At 40.7% G+C, this 18,306-nt stretch overlaps 1 protein-coding gene across 1 annotated transcript in view; it reads left to right on the top strand.

Annotated features, from left to right (window-relative positions):
* PLCH2 (phospholipase C eta 2) overlaps window positions 1-18,306 on the top strand; it is a 909,460-nt gene that overhangs the window by 106,814 nt on the left and 784,340 nt on the right. The window contains exon 2 of the mRNA XM_075328181.1: window positions 14,025-14,545. Within this exon, the coding sequence (XP_075184296.1) occupies window positions 14,437-14,545 (109 nt within the window). The 5' untranslated portion in view covers window positions 14,025-14,436. The remainder of the gene's footprint in view (window positions 1-14,024; window positions 14,546-18,306) is intronic.

Here is an 18,306-nt window from a genome sequence, read left to right on the forward strand (position 1 = left end):
GAGCCACCGAGCAGCAGTAGCCGCAGAGCAGCGGCGGCCGGACCCGAGCAGTGGGAGAGCGCGGCGTTGACACCCTCCTCCCCGCCCGCGACATGTGCTGCCACAGGAACGAGGAACAACATCGTATCTCCTATTGGTGCGACAATATGAAAATGTCCGACACTACACACATCACCGATTTTTGACGCTTTTGCGATCGTTTATCGGCGCATCTAGGCTTTACACGTTGCGACGTCGTTACCGGCGCCGGATGTGCGTCACTTTCGATTTGACCCCGACAATATCGCAGTAGCGATGTCGCAGCGTGCAAAGTACCCCTAAGAGTTGTGGACACAAATTGTATACTTTTATAGCCATATATACAGGTAAAATACATTTTTGAAATCAGTCACTTCATTAATTGAATTTTTATGTCACATTTTGGCACCTGGCTGACAGGCATTTAGGTCATTGGATGTCATGTGCAGAGAAGATGGTGTGAATGCCATCAGTGTTTTGGATTTGAGTTTCATCAGTGTTTGCTCGGCGTCAGTTTTTACCATCAGTGTTTCATCAATATTTTTTTTTTGTATGTGTCATGACTATAACTGGAGACTGATGGGGTTAAGTCTGGTGGGAGGGGTCTGCTCGGTTGTGCCTCGTTTCAGGGCTCACACCAATTTATCATGGTGTGGATTCCTCCGGAACGCCACCAGTAATAGTTCCTGCTCTTCAGCGTGCGCAACTGGTTCTTCTGAGTTAGCCTAGATCCATCCCGCTATCTGGCTTACCTCTTCCTGACCTCCATTTCCCTTGTACTGTTTGTCTGCCCTGTCTACCTGACCCCGGTCCTGTTCTGTGTCTCGGCCTCCTCCGCCTCCTTGTACGTACTTGCTCTCCCGGCTTCTGACCTCGGTAACATTTCCTGACCTCGGCTCTGCTTCCTCTGTTTGGCTTTTGACGTGACTTCTCGGCTCCTCACCTTTTTGCTTCTCCCTGTTTATGGCTTGCTCACTCCCCCCTGTATTGACGTGACATCCCGGTTTAGACTTAAGGCCACTTTATACACAGAGATAAATCTTTGGCAGATCTGTGGTTGCAGTGAAATCATGGACATATTGTTCCATTTGTACACAGCCACAAACCTGGCACTGATTGTCCACAATTTCACTGCAACCACAGATCTGCCAAAGATTTATCTCTGTGTGTAAAATGGCCTTTAGGCTTGCTGACTACACTTTCTGGTGCTTACGCCCTCTTGTGGGCTTTTGCCTAACTGCACTTTGGAGTTCCATCTCCATTCAGCTTCTGCACCCCCTGGTGGAAGCCTGACAGTATGGATAAGTAAAGCTTCTATAAACTGCAATGGTAATGGCTACACAATGATGTCATCCATGTGCTGTCTGACATTTCCACAGATCCATAGACTTCTGTGTGTAAGTTTGAACCATGACACCGATATAAAATGGCAAATGGCGCAACACGAAGGGAAAACCAGAAAAGAGGCACAAAGGAAGGCCTGGCGATAGGGAGAGGGAAGCAGGGTCACCTCCTTACACTCCTTACACTCACCTGTGTCCGATCCCTGCACTCCCTAATGTCCCTAGATGGATCCTTCCTCCATGCGCCGTCACGTGCCTAGACCCTCCCTGGCCCTGAATTCACCCTGCCTAGTGTGAAGGCCAGCAAGATGCTAATCTCACCACTGCAATAAGATAAGGAGAGGAAGTTAAAACAAACAGGTTGGGGAGAGTCACAACAACAAGACTGCTGCATCCATTGCCACCGCTGACCCCTAGAACCCTGTCCTAATTTTAATGGTGCTACTTGTAGGCTCTCTCCCTGCCTCATCCCTGCTATCCCTCCCACTTGCAGTTCTATGCATTATACCTGCAACCACGGGTACCATTGCCTTGTCAAAGACACCACCTGAGGCACCAAACCCGTTCAACCCCTCCCTCAACTATTTGAGACGCAAAACATTTATAAAGGCTTGTATAAAGCTGAAACTTTAGCTTTGCTTTGGTTGAGGTTGACTATTTTTTTCGCAGGAAATCAATCAATAAATAAATAGCATTTAAATGATCCCCCTGTTTTCATAATGTCCTTTTGAGTGCTGGAGCTAATCTCTTCCCAAAATAGCTTTTTCTCTCCAAGCACCTGATCTATGACAGTTGAGCCAAGCCCTATCCTTTCCCTTTTTCCTACAACAAAAAGAAGGTCACAGTTTCTCCAGCAGGAAACGTCTGAGCTGCAACAGGAATGAACACCTCAGCTTCTCCAGAGACAGGCTCTTTCAAAGGGGACAGTATAGAATGAACTATAGCCGACATAGGGAGCGGATATTTATAGCAGAAGGGAATTGCAGCTACAACTATCTGTTAGATCACTGCAGGATAGAAAGGAACTTTAACTCCTTCAGAACTGGATGGAATTAAGTGAGCTCCAACTGAGGGTAAACTATGAGCAGACACTAAAGAGGATCATGTGTCTTGATTGCTAGAGGCGAGCAGGTGTTCGCATAATAATTAGACAAAAAAAGGGAGGAAAAAAACAGATTGGGGAAAGACTCAACAACAAGCACTTCACGGTTTCTCCAGCAGAAAACTTCTCAGCTGCAACAGGAATGAACAGCTAGGTTTCTACAAAGACAGGCTCTTTCAAAGTGGACAGTAAAGAATGAACTTTAGCCAACATATGGAGCAGAAATTTGTAGCAGAAGAGAGTGGCTGCAGCTGAGATTACAACTGCCTGTTAGATCACTGCAGGATAGAAAGCAACCTTAACCGTTGTCTGGCTGAATAGGTACAATTGTAACTATTCCGTTTTAAAATTACAATAACTTTTTTTTTAGAAAAGCCGTAGAGGGCTGAAATTTCGTGACATCTCTGCAGTTTTGGTCCAGAATATATTGGCCAAATTTCAATAAAATATCTCCACCCCCTTCCGAGATAAGGGGTCGAGATATGTTTGCATCCATTATTCAGCCTGACGAAGGTTAACCCCTTCAGCATTGGATGGAATTAAATAAGCTCCAACTCGGTAAATGATGAGCAGGCACTAAAGAGGATCTGTGATCAATTATACGCTGTGCCTGTGTGATCCCAGATCCCCCCAAGATCACATCCGGCCGTGACACACTTGTGACAATATCTTGGTCCACAATAAATCCCAACAACCCACAGACATGTGAACAATCCCCTAGACTATAATGGGTACATGTTCTACATGTGAAAAATACAGATAGAACATGTACATGAAAAACGTACCTCTGAATGAGGCTTTATATAGGGTCATGTCCGCGATAAGCCAATTGCTGTCCTGGAAGTCTCGATGATCAGTTTTGATTGCCAGAAGAAGTCTCATGTTGACAAATATGCAAAATAAAATGTGACCATGCAATACATGGATGAAATAGGTCTATCAATGTAGGAAACACTCTTACTTTGCAGCTTGCCATTCTAGCGCAAGTGTTGAATCCTTCTCTAAATGGGGAGTTTTTACAAATTTTATAACTAAAGGTTAATGGTTCACATTGCAAAGTGTTTGTAAAATTAAAGATTTTTGAAATCTAATACTAAATAAAAGTCATCTATGTTTTTGATTTTTAATTCTATAGTTTATTGCTCGTTGACAAGATTTCCAGCTATCACAGAGTGTCCGTTTTTTAGGCAAGCAATGCGCCCTTTAAAGTTGTTTTCTATACAGTTTTCAAAAGCTACTTGTGGCCAATTTCAGGGTCCCGGGGCTTCTCCCATGCTGCAAAAGACAAAACTGCCTCTGGTAGGAGCATAGGAGAGTGCAGAGTTCATGCCAGCAGCATGATCATGCCATTGGTCTGAACTGTCAATCATCAGGAACACACTGGCAATCAGGAAGCCACAAGGCAGAGGAGAGGTGTACCCCTGAAGACACCTTTCTATAGATGGATTTTGCAATGGGATCATTTATTCTTGTCAACCATTCAACTATCTGCTGTTTAGTTAAAAGGAATCAGTCACCAGGTTTTTGCTGCCTTATCTGAGAGCAGCATGATGTAGGAAAAGAGACCCTGATTCCAACAATGTATCACTTAGATTACTGGGTGCAGCAGTTGTTACACAATCACACGTCTTAGATGTAGGATGTAGCAGAGCTCAGATAGCTAACCCCGCCCACATCACATTTTTCTGTTTTAGTGAGTTGCTGCTTATCAGAGGATGACGTGTAGTTGGACCAGGGTTCCCATGTACTGTATGTGATGACTGTCACAAGGTGGCGTTGGACACTACTAGTATGCAGTAAATGGAAAGGTAGTCAGACAGGCCGAGATCATAAACCAGGAGGGCAAGACGGTATGCGGGGGTTACACAGAGATGAGGTTCAGATACAAGCCGAACGTCAGGAGTCCAGGAGAGAACATACACAATACAGGGAGCAGGTGAGGACTCGGTCAGGAGAAAGTCTGAGGTCCGAAGCCGGGAATTTACAACAGAAACAGGGGAGGACAGGCAGAGATGGGTAAAAAGCAATCCAGAGTCAAGTGACCAAGATCTGAACACTGAGCACCACGATAGCCAACAGCACAACTGGTGGTCTCCTGAGCTAACAAACTCCCTAATGAAGCAGAGTAATCACTGGGAACAAGAAGCATCTGCGAGAGTACCTCCAAGGACCAGCGGAAACCCAGTGCTGTGAAGCAACCAGCAGAGCATTCATCCTGCAAAACGCTCTGCAGCATAAGAATATACTGTCTCCGCAGGAGAGCATAGCAGAACAATACAGAATGTTCTGCAGATAGTAGGAATCATCACATTGTTGTCCTGGTAGTGATGATCTCCTAAATCATTCATTGTCTGGAAACAACAGCACACAGCCTGATAAGGGACACATCACTGAATTCATTGTTTTAACCCTTACAGCATGCCCTTAGATTACATAGGAAACATCAGCTGACATATTCCTTTTAGAAAAGCAAATCTGAATATTAGGTTTTGAATGATCATATATACATTATATTTAAGGAACACTAAATGTTTATAAGTTATCGTTAATATTTGTAATTCTGTAATATTTTCTGCAAAATCCAGTCTTGTAGAAATTCTGCAGAGAACATAGGAGTTTAATCTTCTGCTAATCAGTTCTATCTTCAATGGTCAGAGACTAGTTATCTTTTGCAGACGGGTCTAAGGGGGGGAGGCTCCTGCTGCAGCCATTATTTATGTAGCCAGATGCAGAATAGGGAGGGTGAGGAAGGGGACATGGCTGATCTCTGGAGGAGATTTCTTTATATATTTCACATTTTTAATATTAGATGAAACAAATTAGAATCAAAGAAAAAAGAGCAATTAAGGGAGGAACTGCTGGGATATATTTGTTGCATTTTTTGTTGCTTTTCTATCTCTACCATTCTTTTAAGGAAGGGATATTTAACCAATCACCTGATATGAACCAATATCCTGAAGCTTTAATTTCGCTTACCCATTAATCATAGCGATTAAGAGATAGATTATAATCTGTTGCCACCAATGATATTCTCTGCCAGGCTAGGAATCCTGGTAGGACGGTAAGTATTTATAAGCTCATTTGCTTATCTGTCGTCAATCCATAAAGACAGATTTGTTAGTAAGGCGATAATCGTCCATCTCCTGTGCTGGAGGCAAGAGAAATGCAAGGATCCAATGGCAGGATCAGACTGGAATATAGAAGAGCAGCAAAAACACCAGAAACTTGGACAATTGGTGCTCGCCATCTGTTTAGTGCTTGATACATTTTTTTAAGCCGGGAGTTTGTTCATTCTGATATTTCACCACTTTTTTCTCATTGTATCAAAAAGAGTAAAGAAACAGTTCTAGTTCCTGTTGAATGGGTTTGAATCAAATAACCATCCCGCGGTGTGATGTGATTATGCCATTCATTCCAATCTGCTATATTAGCATTGCTCTTCAACTTGTGGAAAAATAAAATGTTTGTATGACTTGCAAAATAATATTTTAAAAAATAAATAAATACATATACCAGGGCTGTGGAGTCGGAGTCGGAGTCGTGGAGTCGGAGCTCATTTTGGTGGAGTCGGAGTCGGTATAAAATGCACCGACTCCGACTCCTAAAATATATAATAAATTGGGGACAGGAGTGCAATGCAGAATGTGCTGAATATTTTACTAAATAACAACATTTAGTATAATGCTTATATTTAAGTGAAAAATTTATTGTAGTACAGTGTGAACATCAGACATTTAATTGTTTTTATGATACAATAATCAAGATATTTGGATAGAACATAAAATATTTATTGGAATACAACTTTAGAACACAAAAAAACTAATAAATTGTAAATATGTAATATATATAATATATATATATATATATACAGTGTATATACACACACACAAGATATATATGTAATCTACTGTATATTACATAGTGTATTACATATTTACAATTTATTACAGTTTTTTGTGTTCTAAAGTTGTATTCCAATAAATATATTTTATGTTCTATCCAAATATCTTGATTATTGTATCATAAAAATTATTAAATGTCTGATGTTCACATACACATATTCATGTACTACAATAAATTTTTCACCTAACTATAAGCAATATATGTAGGAGTCGGAGTCGGAGCCGGAGTCGGAGTCGGAGTCGGTGCAAGAGAATTTGAGGAGTCGGAGTCGGAGTCGAAGGTTTGGCTTACCGACTCCACAGCCCTGACATATACAGTACAGACCAAAGTTTGGACACACCTTCTCATCTCTAGAACAACTGTTAAGAGGAGACTTTGTGCAGCAGGCCTTCATGGTAAAATAGCTGCTAGGAAACCACTGCTAAGGACAGGCAACAAGCAGAAGAGACTTGTTTGGGCTAAAGAACACAAGGAATGGACATTAGACCAGTGGAATCTGTGCTTTGGTCTGATGAGTCCAAATTTGAGATCTTTGGATCCAACCACCGTGTCTTTGTAGAAAAGGTGAACGGATGGACTCTACATGGCTGGTTCCCACCGTGAAGCATGGAGGAGGAGGTGTGATGGTGTGGGGGGGCTTTGCTGGTGATACTGTTGGGGATTTATTCAAAATTGAAGGCATACAGAACCAGCATTGCTACCACAGCATCTTGCAGCGTCATGCTATTCCATCCGGTTTGCGTTTAGTTGGACCATCATTTATTTTTCAACAGGACAATGACCCCAAACACACCTCCAGGCTGTGTAAGGGCTATTTGACTAAGAAGGAGAGTGATGGGGTGCTACGCCAGATGACTTGGCCTCCACAGTCACCAGACCTGAACCCAATCGAGATGGTTTGGGGTGAGCTGGACCGCAGAGTGAAGGCAAAAGGGCCAACAAGTGCTCAGCATCTCTGGGAACTCCTTCAAGACTGTTGGAAGACCATTTCCAGTGACTACCTCTTGAAGCTCATCAAGAGAATGCCAAGAGTGTGCAAAGCAGTAATCAAGCAAAAGGTGGCTACTTTGAAGAACCTAGAATGTAAGACATATTTTCAGTTGTTTCACACTTTTTTGTTAAGTATTTCATTCCACATGTGTTAATTCATAGTTTTGATGTCTTCAATGTGAATCTACAATTTTCAGAGTCATGAAAATAAAGAAAACTCATTGAATGAGAAGGTGTGTCCACACATTTGGTCTGTACTGTATATACATACATACACACATTCTTACATACACACACATACATACACACACATACATATGATATACATACATACACACACATACATACACACACACACATACATACATACAGATACATACATACACACATACACACACCTACATACATACATACCTACACACATACATAAACACACATACATACACACACATACATACACACACACACACATACATAAACACACATACATACACACACATACATACACACACACACACACACACACACATACATACACACACACATACATACACACACACATACATACACACACACACACACACACACACATACATACACACATACACACACACACACACACACATACATACACACACACACACATACATACACACATACACACACACACATACATACACACACACATACATACACACACATACATACACACACACACACATACATACACACACACACACACACACATACATACACACACACACACATACATACACACATACACACACACACACACACACATACATACATACACACACATAATATATACATTTTAACAGTTACATAGAGAAATAGATTGATAACAAAATTTTTTAGAAATAAGTTGTCAAGCGAATTTCTTCAAAATAATCGCAAATATGAACTTTATGCGCTCCTCGGCTTACTAAATTTAATTTATTTAAAGCAATTTTAAACAATCCATTTTGTTAAACGTATCCTCAGAGAATGAGCCCGTCTTAAAGTATCCCACTTGTGGAACACGCAGTGCTCAGCTGTAATCTGCTGGGGAATCTAGTGACAAGTATTTAATTTCTCTGTACTGCCTCCACAGGGAAATCAAGTACTGCATTACATAGCTGCCATTGATCAATGAGGTGTGCGTGTAATATTTGTATACCTGTTGGCTCCTCCTGGGAAACAGGCATCTTTTATAGCCAGTAACTGTTCTACTCTAAGGGTAGATGCAGACGGCTGTATCTTCTGTCATCTTAGCAGTGGTGTAACTGGAGACCGATGAGCCCTAGTGCAAGATTTGGATCTGGGTCCCCCATTGCATGTTGGTCAGATGTATGGGCCCTTGTAGTGTTCTAAATCCTAAAAAAGCATCCTGTACTAATGTCCCTCACCCTTGACCCTTCCAGTTATATACGTCCCCCATCCTGGAATACATTTCCCCATCCATCCTAGTATATGTCTCCCATCCTCGGCCCCTACCAGGTATATGTGTTTCCAAACCTGCTATTATGTCCCCCATCCTGGTATATATGTGCCCTATCCTAGTATATATATTCCCCATCCTGGGCCCATTCTAAAATATATGTCCCACATCTTGGTATACTGTATATGTCCCCATCCTGCTATTATCTCCCCCATCCTGGTATATATGTCCCCAATCTAGTAATATATCTCCCATCCCGGGCCTATTTTAATATATATGGCCCCCATCCTGGTATTATGTCCCCCATACTAGTATATATGTCCCCCATGCTGGTATATATGTCCCCCGTCCTGGTATATAAGTCCCCTAATCTGACACTGAGATGTCATCCGAGTGCAGTCCGATGTTTTCCACAGACTCATTGACTTGCAATTGGATCCAACTGGGGCATACTGCGATTTTTCCCCCAGACCGACTCAGTCTAAGGAAAAAAAATCGAACTTGTGCACGGCCTTATAGCATAACATTGGTCCGAGTGTGATCCGTGTTTTCTCTGTTGATTACTGATACCTGAAAAACAGACCTTTTTATAATTTTAGAGAATCCACTGAAATCATTTTGGACAACATTTATTAAAAATGGGAATATTTGCTCAAAAATCTTAAAGGTACACACTCTATCCCTGACTCTACATATATATCAAATTGCACACAGCAATAATACATTTGTTGCAGAAAATGCTGGCTCAGCATGTTTTGTTCTCTTGCAAGTGTTAGATAAGGGCAAGAGACCAATGTGTAAAATGTTAAGTATTGATGTTGAATTTTGTGCAGAGTGTGAGTTTTTATGCGTGCTGAAAATTAAGCTTACTCGGTTGGATTTTTGTGACTCACTTGGCGTGGTTGCAGAACTCCAGGGTCTAAATGTGACACCCCATTAACTTGTATTGTGCTGTGATGTGGCAGGTTCATAGTGCTCTTTGGCCACTCAATCTTTGTGTTGCCGTTTACCAATTCTTAAAGGGGTTGTCCAGGCTTGGGGTTCGAGTCTCAGTCACACTATGTCACTGCAGATTTGTGAATCCTCACAGCGTGCACAGTGCGCAATTTCAGGACTGGAATGGGCAGTCTTGTCATCGCAATTTGCTTAAGTCCGGCCACATTCTAACTAGACTTGTCCAGCATCGCTTAATTCAGTTGCATTGAGAGAGGCTGTGCAAGTCTAGTTGGCACAAGACCGCTTGAATGCAAATTGCATACTTCTGGTCACGCGCCTGCCTGCTTCGGAGAATCCTGACAGCATCCATGTTGCGTGCTTTAAGGACTCACCAGTCTGCAATTACATAGAGTGACAGCAAACCCCAAAACATCGTTAACCCCTTTAAGGTTGTATGAGTGAAATACACTCCTTATATGCCTCTTGAACTCCAAATGAATAAGATTTGTTTTACAAGCATTTGGGAAATCAATGCAGCACACACTCTTTGTGTGTACTGAAAGTTTCTTCTTTATTACATCATGTGACCAGTTTATATAATACCTCAAACAAAGAAATAGCAAGTCTACTTGGCACAAGACCGCTTGAATGCAAATTGCATTCTTGTTGTCAGGCGCCTGCCTGCTCCAGAGAATCCTGACAGCATGCACGTTGCTGGGGGATTCACAAGTCTGCAGTCACATACAGTGACTGCAAACTTGTACCCCAAACCACCGTAATGTCTTTAAGGATGTGTGAACAAAATACACTCCTTCTATGCCTCTTGAACTCCAAATTAAATAAGATTTGTGTTACAAGCGCTCGGGAAATCAATGCAGCACACACTCTTTGTTGTGTACTGAAAGTGTCTGCATTATTACATCATGTGACCAGTTTATATAGTACCTCAAACAAAGAAATAACTCCTCTGAACAATGCACCAATTAGAGCCGCAGGGGTGTGTATAGAAATGTGAAACTTCCCTGCCCGTCAGTGTTAGCTAAGCCCTATGATATAATTCAGTTATATGACAAGATGGTATCTTTGAAAATAGAAAATGCATTGTATTTCTCAGTTTTCGAGTAGGTACTAAAAGGGATATTACATGGTGTAAAATATTGATAAACTGGGAGAACACATTTATGACAACAAAATGTTGCAAAATTACCAAAAATAATATGTGCAAACCTAATGATAAATGTCCACATTCCCCCCAGAGAATTCCAAGAAATTAATTAATATTTTAGGTCACATTGAACTCTTATGTTTTTGACAAGTTAATTTTGCACAGTTTCAACTTGTACTTGTGAAATACGCTGACATGAATTTTTGTAGCTCAACATATAATTAACCATGGAGAAATAAAGGCCTTCTAATTTAACAAGAACGTTTTCAGTGCTGCATTCGACTAAACCAATCATGTCCGCGGCGAGGATGACGGGAGCGCTCCTCCTAAGCGCTTTCAATAAAATTTAATTGCATGTTATGTTCTCGGAGACATGTGCTGCATTTAGTCATAACCCTCAATAATTTGCACTCACAATTAAATTAATTTGGTCAGAAAAGGCGCAGAGTCTTCTTGCTTTGGAAAGTTTTCTTCAGTACATTCTAAAGACCTTTAGTTCGAGAAGGCATTGAACCATGCTTTTTTTAATATTCACATTTGTATGGTGTATCTTCGGTGGTGTGACCGATGTGGAGGACCTGTGGCTCGCTCTGATTTGGGAGTAATTTGCCTTTTGGTCTGTAATGTACCACTTTGTGATGACTCAGCATCTGGCCACTTTTCTGGGGGATGGTAACTGTTCTTAATTAGGCCAGGCGTATGGTTCCTTTGTTTATTAAATCAAGAGAAGTTAGCCATTGTCTTATGCCAGACTGATTGGAGCCCTATTATTTGTAAATGTGGATTGCCTCAGCCCCTCTGACTACATAATTCAGTGGACAATTATGCAGTCGAATTGAACTAGTGACCAATGAGGGAGCAGCCATCTCCAACCAATCCTGTAAGACCCAATACCCTGAATTGAGAACTGAGTGGTATAAAAGGGCTTTGTTTCTGTCACCAGGGGATATTCTACATAATCTCAATTTAGGAGCTACGGTTCCAGCTGGAGGATGACAGAACTGATCATTCCACAGGATTTCAGCCTAGGATCCACGGTTTCAGCTGAAGGGTTACAGAACTTATAAAATACACCATAAACTTATCACACTCACCTGCAAAGCTCCCTATCGGGCTACACCACCTTACATGTCTACATCTCCTGCCTTATGTCAGTCTACCACGCTATCTGACCCCAGCACAGTTCTGGACCTCCCTACATCTCCTCTCTCATATCTGTTTACCATCCTACCAGTGCTCTCCATTTTGCTAATGATCTAAAACTAGCATCCTCCATAATCCAAATCTCCCATTCCCATTTCCAAGACCTCCCTACATCTCCTCCCTCATATCTGTTTATCACCCTGACCCTACCAGTGCTCTCCATTTTGGTAATGATCTAAAACTAGTATCCTCCATAATCCAGTCCTCCCATTCCCGTTACCAGGACTTCTCTTGTGCTACACCAGTTCTCTAGAATGCTCTACACCAAATGATCCAGTTACTTCCCAGTATCCACAGTTTTAAAACACATCTCTTTAGACTGGCCAATGACATCACTTCCCTAATCTAACTGTTCTCTGCTCTTCCTTCCTCTACGAATCTTGTACTTTATATCATCTGTTTTTACACCCTCCGTGCATTCAGTAGCACCATTTATCTGGACATATACAGATACTGGCCGGTGATGGGTTTATTTTTTTTAAAACGTGTCAGACCGAATGTCCCGATGGTCTGTGTTCTTTTTTGCAGCAATGTTGTAAAATGTCATTGCATAGTAGATCAGAGGGAGCCGGGGAGCAGGAGCCGAGTGTCAGACACAGCCAAGCTCCCCATAGAGAAGGCAAATATGGTTTATTACTGTCTCTGCCTTTTCAAACACTGCATACACAGAGCTGCGTAAGTACTTTGTATATAGTATATTGGAAACATTAGCAGCATTTTATCTTCCTAAGCTAGCGGTCATGTGATTGCTGGGTGTAGGGGAGACCCAGTTAGCTCAGTTATGCGGCCAGGATGCTATATTTCCACTGCAACTGGGGCTAATATACCAGCCCCAGTTACAGGGTAAATCAGATTTTAAAAAAAAATGTATTAATGTTGCAACTTGCAATGCATCCAAAGGTCTTTTATAACCATATGTGGTGCACTATATGGGGAAAAAAAATAAAAATAAAGAAAAAATAAGTAAAAATATAAATTTAAAAAACCACAGCCAATCCAAATCACTGTTACTAACCCCAACTCCACTGCAAAAAAAACGTATCCAATATTTAAAAATAATTATAACAGAAAGGGGAATAAATTTGAAAATGTATTTTAGTGGTCCTAAATTTTTGGGGGGTAAAAACCAGACACATATTAAACTTTCTTTTACACTGATATCAGCAAAAAGAAAAAAAAAGTATGAAAATAACATAAAATTAAGACTAATATATCACAAAAAAATGCAAAAAATGTCTGGACATCCGAATGAGAAAAAAAAAATACAGATATTTAAGTTTCACATATGAAAAAAAACGGAAAATGTGCCTGATTAGGAATTGGGACAAATGGCCTGAACTGGTTATTAAAAGCCAGTACCCCCTAAAGCACTTTATAAAGCACTTTAAGATATTAAAAGGACCCATATTTTTCATCTTCTAACAAGATGGCAGACAGAAACATTTATGTAACATATCTGTCTGTAATGTTAAAAAAGGAAGTTTTTTGGGGTCTGCCTATTAAACCGAGGGGTAAAGAAAGTTTTTCAAGATTTTCAATAGAAGTGATGACAATATGTGCTCAATCTATTTGCAAAAACCTTTTTTTAATCCAGATGATAACATTAAAATAGTAATATTTTGGAGACAATTTGTGGGTTTTGTTCTTACAATTTTTTGCTGTTATTTGTAGGATCATCATGATTTCCAAAAACATTTTTTTAATAATTATTTAATAATAATATTTTGGAGACAATTTGTGGGGTTTTTTTCTTACAATTTTTTGCTGTATTTGTAGAATCATCATGATTTCCTAAAACATTTTTTTAATAATTATTTAATACTAATATTTTGGAGACAATTTGTGGGGTTTTTTTCTTACAATTTTTTGCTGTATTTGTAGAATAATCATGATTTCCTAAAACATTTTTTTTTTTGCTCCTGATAGGGTGAAGATATAGATCTGAGAGGGGGACAGACGGTATTTACTGTAGCCGTAATCATCTGGAGACACGTCGTGAACCATTGTCATTACTGGGCATGATCCAGGCACACCTCTCTCCGAGCTCACACCTGATTACTTCTACTACGGTTCATGTAGGTGGGATGATCACCGGTTCACGATGATCGCCTTTCACATGGGAATGTGAGAGAAGAAAAACATTCCAAGAGCTGCATTTCTGAACATCTTGTAGAGACAAAACTAGGAGGACGGATCTGGTTTCTATAACGTTGGATAGTTAGATTACCAAAAAAAAATCTTGGAACTGGCGCAAACTTTTTCCGGTGGAGTGGACAAAAGGATTACACTGGCGGATTTAACCAAAAGTTTTCGGAAACGTTTTTTTGTTTGAGTCACCATGGCGGCACCGTCTCCGAAAGTGAAGTCCAAGAAAAAGTCAGCTCTTCCGTCAATCAACGGAGAGGAACCAAACTTTGTCTTTCTAACGGAAAATATTTTTGACGTGGGTAAGTAACCAACTTTTTTTCAAACATTTCTAAAACCATCAGGGATGATCGAATACTTCAATTATTCGGCTTCGCGAATATTTTCCGAATACCTCGCCACTATTCGACTATTCGATGCGCAATGTAAGTCTATGGGAAACCCGAATAACAACTATTCGGTACTATTCGGGCTTCCAACAGACTTACACTGCGCATCAAATAGTCGAATAGCGGCGCGGTATTCAGAAAATATTCACGAAGCCGAATATTTGAGGTATTCGATCATCCCTAATTTTCATGGGTTCTACAAAAGTGTATCAGAAAAGAAAAACTGATGTTGATAAAAATGCCAACTTCTCATGGTTTGCTGTGGTCCATCACTTTGGTAATTGGCAGAAAGAAGTATTCACCCACTAGTTGTGATGTTCTTGTGTTTGCTATCTAAATGAATCTTAGGTAATATTGGGCGTTTTATATGGTCATGAGACGGGTGACATTATCACAGCTGGTTTAGTGATGTCACTGAATAAGAAAACGTCAGCTTGTTGGCCAAAGTCAAAGAGTTTGGCTTCAGAAAGAGGTTTATTGAAAGGGGTTCTGGGAGCCCTCTCTACTGGGATTCCAAAGGCTTTATACACCCAGGTGATGGCCACAGTCTTTCTATTAGTGGCCTAGAACGTCTTAGTTGACTTTTTCGGAAGTTAAGGTCTACCCAATTCTAGGATACAGTTATTGACTGTAATGAGATGTGGCATTTTGATCAGAATTTACCCTACCATATTGCTACAGGTTTCAATAAATCCAAGTTTTCTAAGTCTTTCAGGTGTATAAATACACACAACACAACTAATATAACAAGCGGTTTCTCCAAACGGCACAAAAATTCACTTTTTCTAAATCTGTAGTCATTATGACATCTTGCCTTATTACTTAGTAGAGCACCTCCAGCTGTTACAACCCTATGCAAATGTGGTGCATAGCCAGATGTCAGCTTTGGGCAAAATTGCTGGGAAATCTTGGTCCTTTCTCAGTCTCCAGGTAACTAATATTCTTGGGTTGTAAAGACAATAGCCCAAAAAGTTAAGAGAAAAGTTAACTGCCTTCCACAAACACGAAAAGTATCCTAAAAGATACAAGGACATTGTATGTTCATAGAAATAGGGTAGGAAGTATAGTTTTCAATATTTAGAGTTAAAGGAATAATGGCATAAAGAGCAAGCTGTCACCGGTTGCCAGTAGATTTGTGAGGTACTAGGTGGACAGCAATCCTCAAATAACTGCAAAGGACCTGCAGCAAGAGTTGGTAGAAACAGGTGCTGAGGTTTCATTTTGCACAGTAAGAAGCATACTAAACACTGAAAGTCTCCTTGCCAAAACTCCAAGACGCCACCTCTACTATGCCAAATGCACAAAAAAAGTTGGCTCCAGTATGGTCAAAGTCAGAACATTACAAATAAGTCTCAGAGATTCTGTGATTCTTTTTTATTAATTGACAAAGGAAAATTGAAACTTTTAAGAACTATGGAGAATGTGTGGAGGAGGAAAAATGAAGGAGACACAGAAAAGAAAACCCTGCCTACAGTGAAGCATGGTGGTAGCTTGATGTTGCCTACAGTGAAGCATGGTGGTAGCTCAGTGTTTCCTACAGTGAAGCATGGTAGTAGCTCACTGTTGCCTACAGTGAAGCATGGTAGTAGCTCGGTGTTGCCTAGTGTGAAGCATGGTGGTGGCTAGGTGTTGCCTACAGTGAAGCATGACGGTAGCTAAGTGTTGCCTACAGTGAAGCATGGTGGTAGCTTGGTGTTGCCTATATTGAAGCATGGTGGTAGCTCAGTGTTGCCTAGAGAGAAGCATGGTGCTAGCTTGGTGTTACCTGGAGTGAAGCATGGTCGTAGCTCAGTGTTGCCTACATTGAAGCATGGCAGTAGCTCAGTGTTGCCTAGAGTGAAGCATGGTTGTATCTTGGTGTTGCCTACAGTGAAGCATGTTAGTAGTTTGGTGTTGCCTACAATGAAGCATACCGGTAGCTCGGTGTTGCCAGTAGTGAAGCATGGTGGTGGCCCGGAGATGTTCTAGGGCTGCTTAGCTTCCTTTGACACTAGAAACCTGCAGTGTGTGATGGAGGGAAAGGTAGAGTTATCATGTTTCAGGAAATACTAGAAGAAAATGTCCTGCTTTGTTTGAGAAAGCTGACATTTGGGTATCATTGGACTTTCCATCCAGACAATGATCCCAAGCATAATTTTTTAGCCCACCAAGGGGGACTTCAGTAGTCACAGTCGCCCATAGAAAATCTTTGATGGGATATGAAGGAGGAATTTGCAGTACTTCTTAATATTAGTGAAATGGAGGCCATTGCCCATGGAGAGTGGTACAAAATTCCTCAGGAACTCTCCGGGAACCTGGTGTCTGGACACAGATCATGATTGCAGCAGGTCATAACAGCCAGAAAGGCTCTACTGAGTAGTAAAGATGCTTGTCATGAAGAAGGTGAATAATTCTGAGGAAGCAGTCGTTGTGCTTAACTTGGAGAAACCACGTGTTACATTAGTTGTATTGAGTTTTATAAATTGTTCTTTTAGATATTTTTCTTGTAAGCAATAGAATGTTTGTACATTTGCTATAATATACTGTAGATATATACACAGTATATTATAGCAAATGTACAAACATATATATATATATATAAAAATAAATATATATATATATATATATATATATATATATATATATATATATATATATATATATATACTGTATATATAGCACTGTAACGCAAAACTAAGTCTACCCTGTCTTTTGCTTATCTGTGTTGTGGTCATCTTCAGTATGTTGCGCATCCGAAGCTAAATTGGGTAAAACTTTATTTAATAGGACATTTCAAGCTCCGATGAGCATTAAAGTGGCGCTTTCCCTTGTTCATTGCAAAATATATTAATTCTGGGTGACTGCAGCTGTCGAATGGGTATGCATGAATTTGTAATTGAAAATTTCAGCCAAGTAGTCAAGAATCCAAACAATGGCTTGGAAATTCAATAGAAGTGTAATATGCTTCATGCACAAAAGTAATTACCGAGTTTATATATGTAAAGTGAGTTCTGCAATAAGTTTGGTGAATTTAGGTCTAAAATTCCGGGTTTTCCGGCATTGCGTAAAAATAGTGGCAATGCTGTTTTGGCAGGAAATTGGTTGATGACCACATGATGGTGTCTGGAAGCCGGTGGAGAAGCCTGGGAAACACCATCTTTCCCACAGGCAAGGAAGCAATTTCCTTTAGTTGTGAAATGTCTACCGGTGGGAAATGTCTGATCTCTGAAGCAGTTTCCGATGGTTTGACAGCTTTTATCATTCAGCTATTTATTTGACCCCCCCCTACCCACATAACACCCAATCAGATCATTGTTCATGCCTTTGCTTATTTAGAATGAACAAGGAACACAATTGGCTTCTGGGGCTTAATTGCCCCAATTTTTGTCGTCATTAATTTATAAGAAATAATTGGCTTCACATTAAAATATACTGGAAAAAGTCCCCTGAAGGGACCCTGACTAACTCACCTCCCCGGCTGGGTCGCGTCCATCCACGTGTCCTGCTGCCTTCTCCTCACCGCAGGGCCTGTGCGTGTGGCACAGGTTCCCTGGAACTGCATCTAGTATATGCGAATGTGCAACGGCCCTCCTTTTAAAGGGCCAGTGTGCTATTTCCAGATGTATTTAAGGCACCCTCCCATTATGGAAGGTGCCTGCTCAACACCTTTAGTTAGTCAGAGTCCTGTCTGTCTA

This window comes from Anomaloglossus baeobatrachus, chromosome 11 (assembly GCF_048569485.1).
Source record: "Anomaloglossus baeobatrachus isolate aAnoBae1 chromosome 11, aAnoBae1.hap1, whole genome shotgun sequence".
Lineage (NCBI taxonomy): Eukaryota > Metazoa > Chordata > Amphibia > Anura > Aromobatidae > Anomaloglossus > Anomaloglossus baeobatrachus.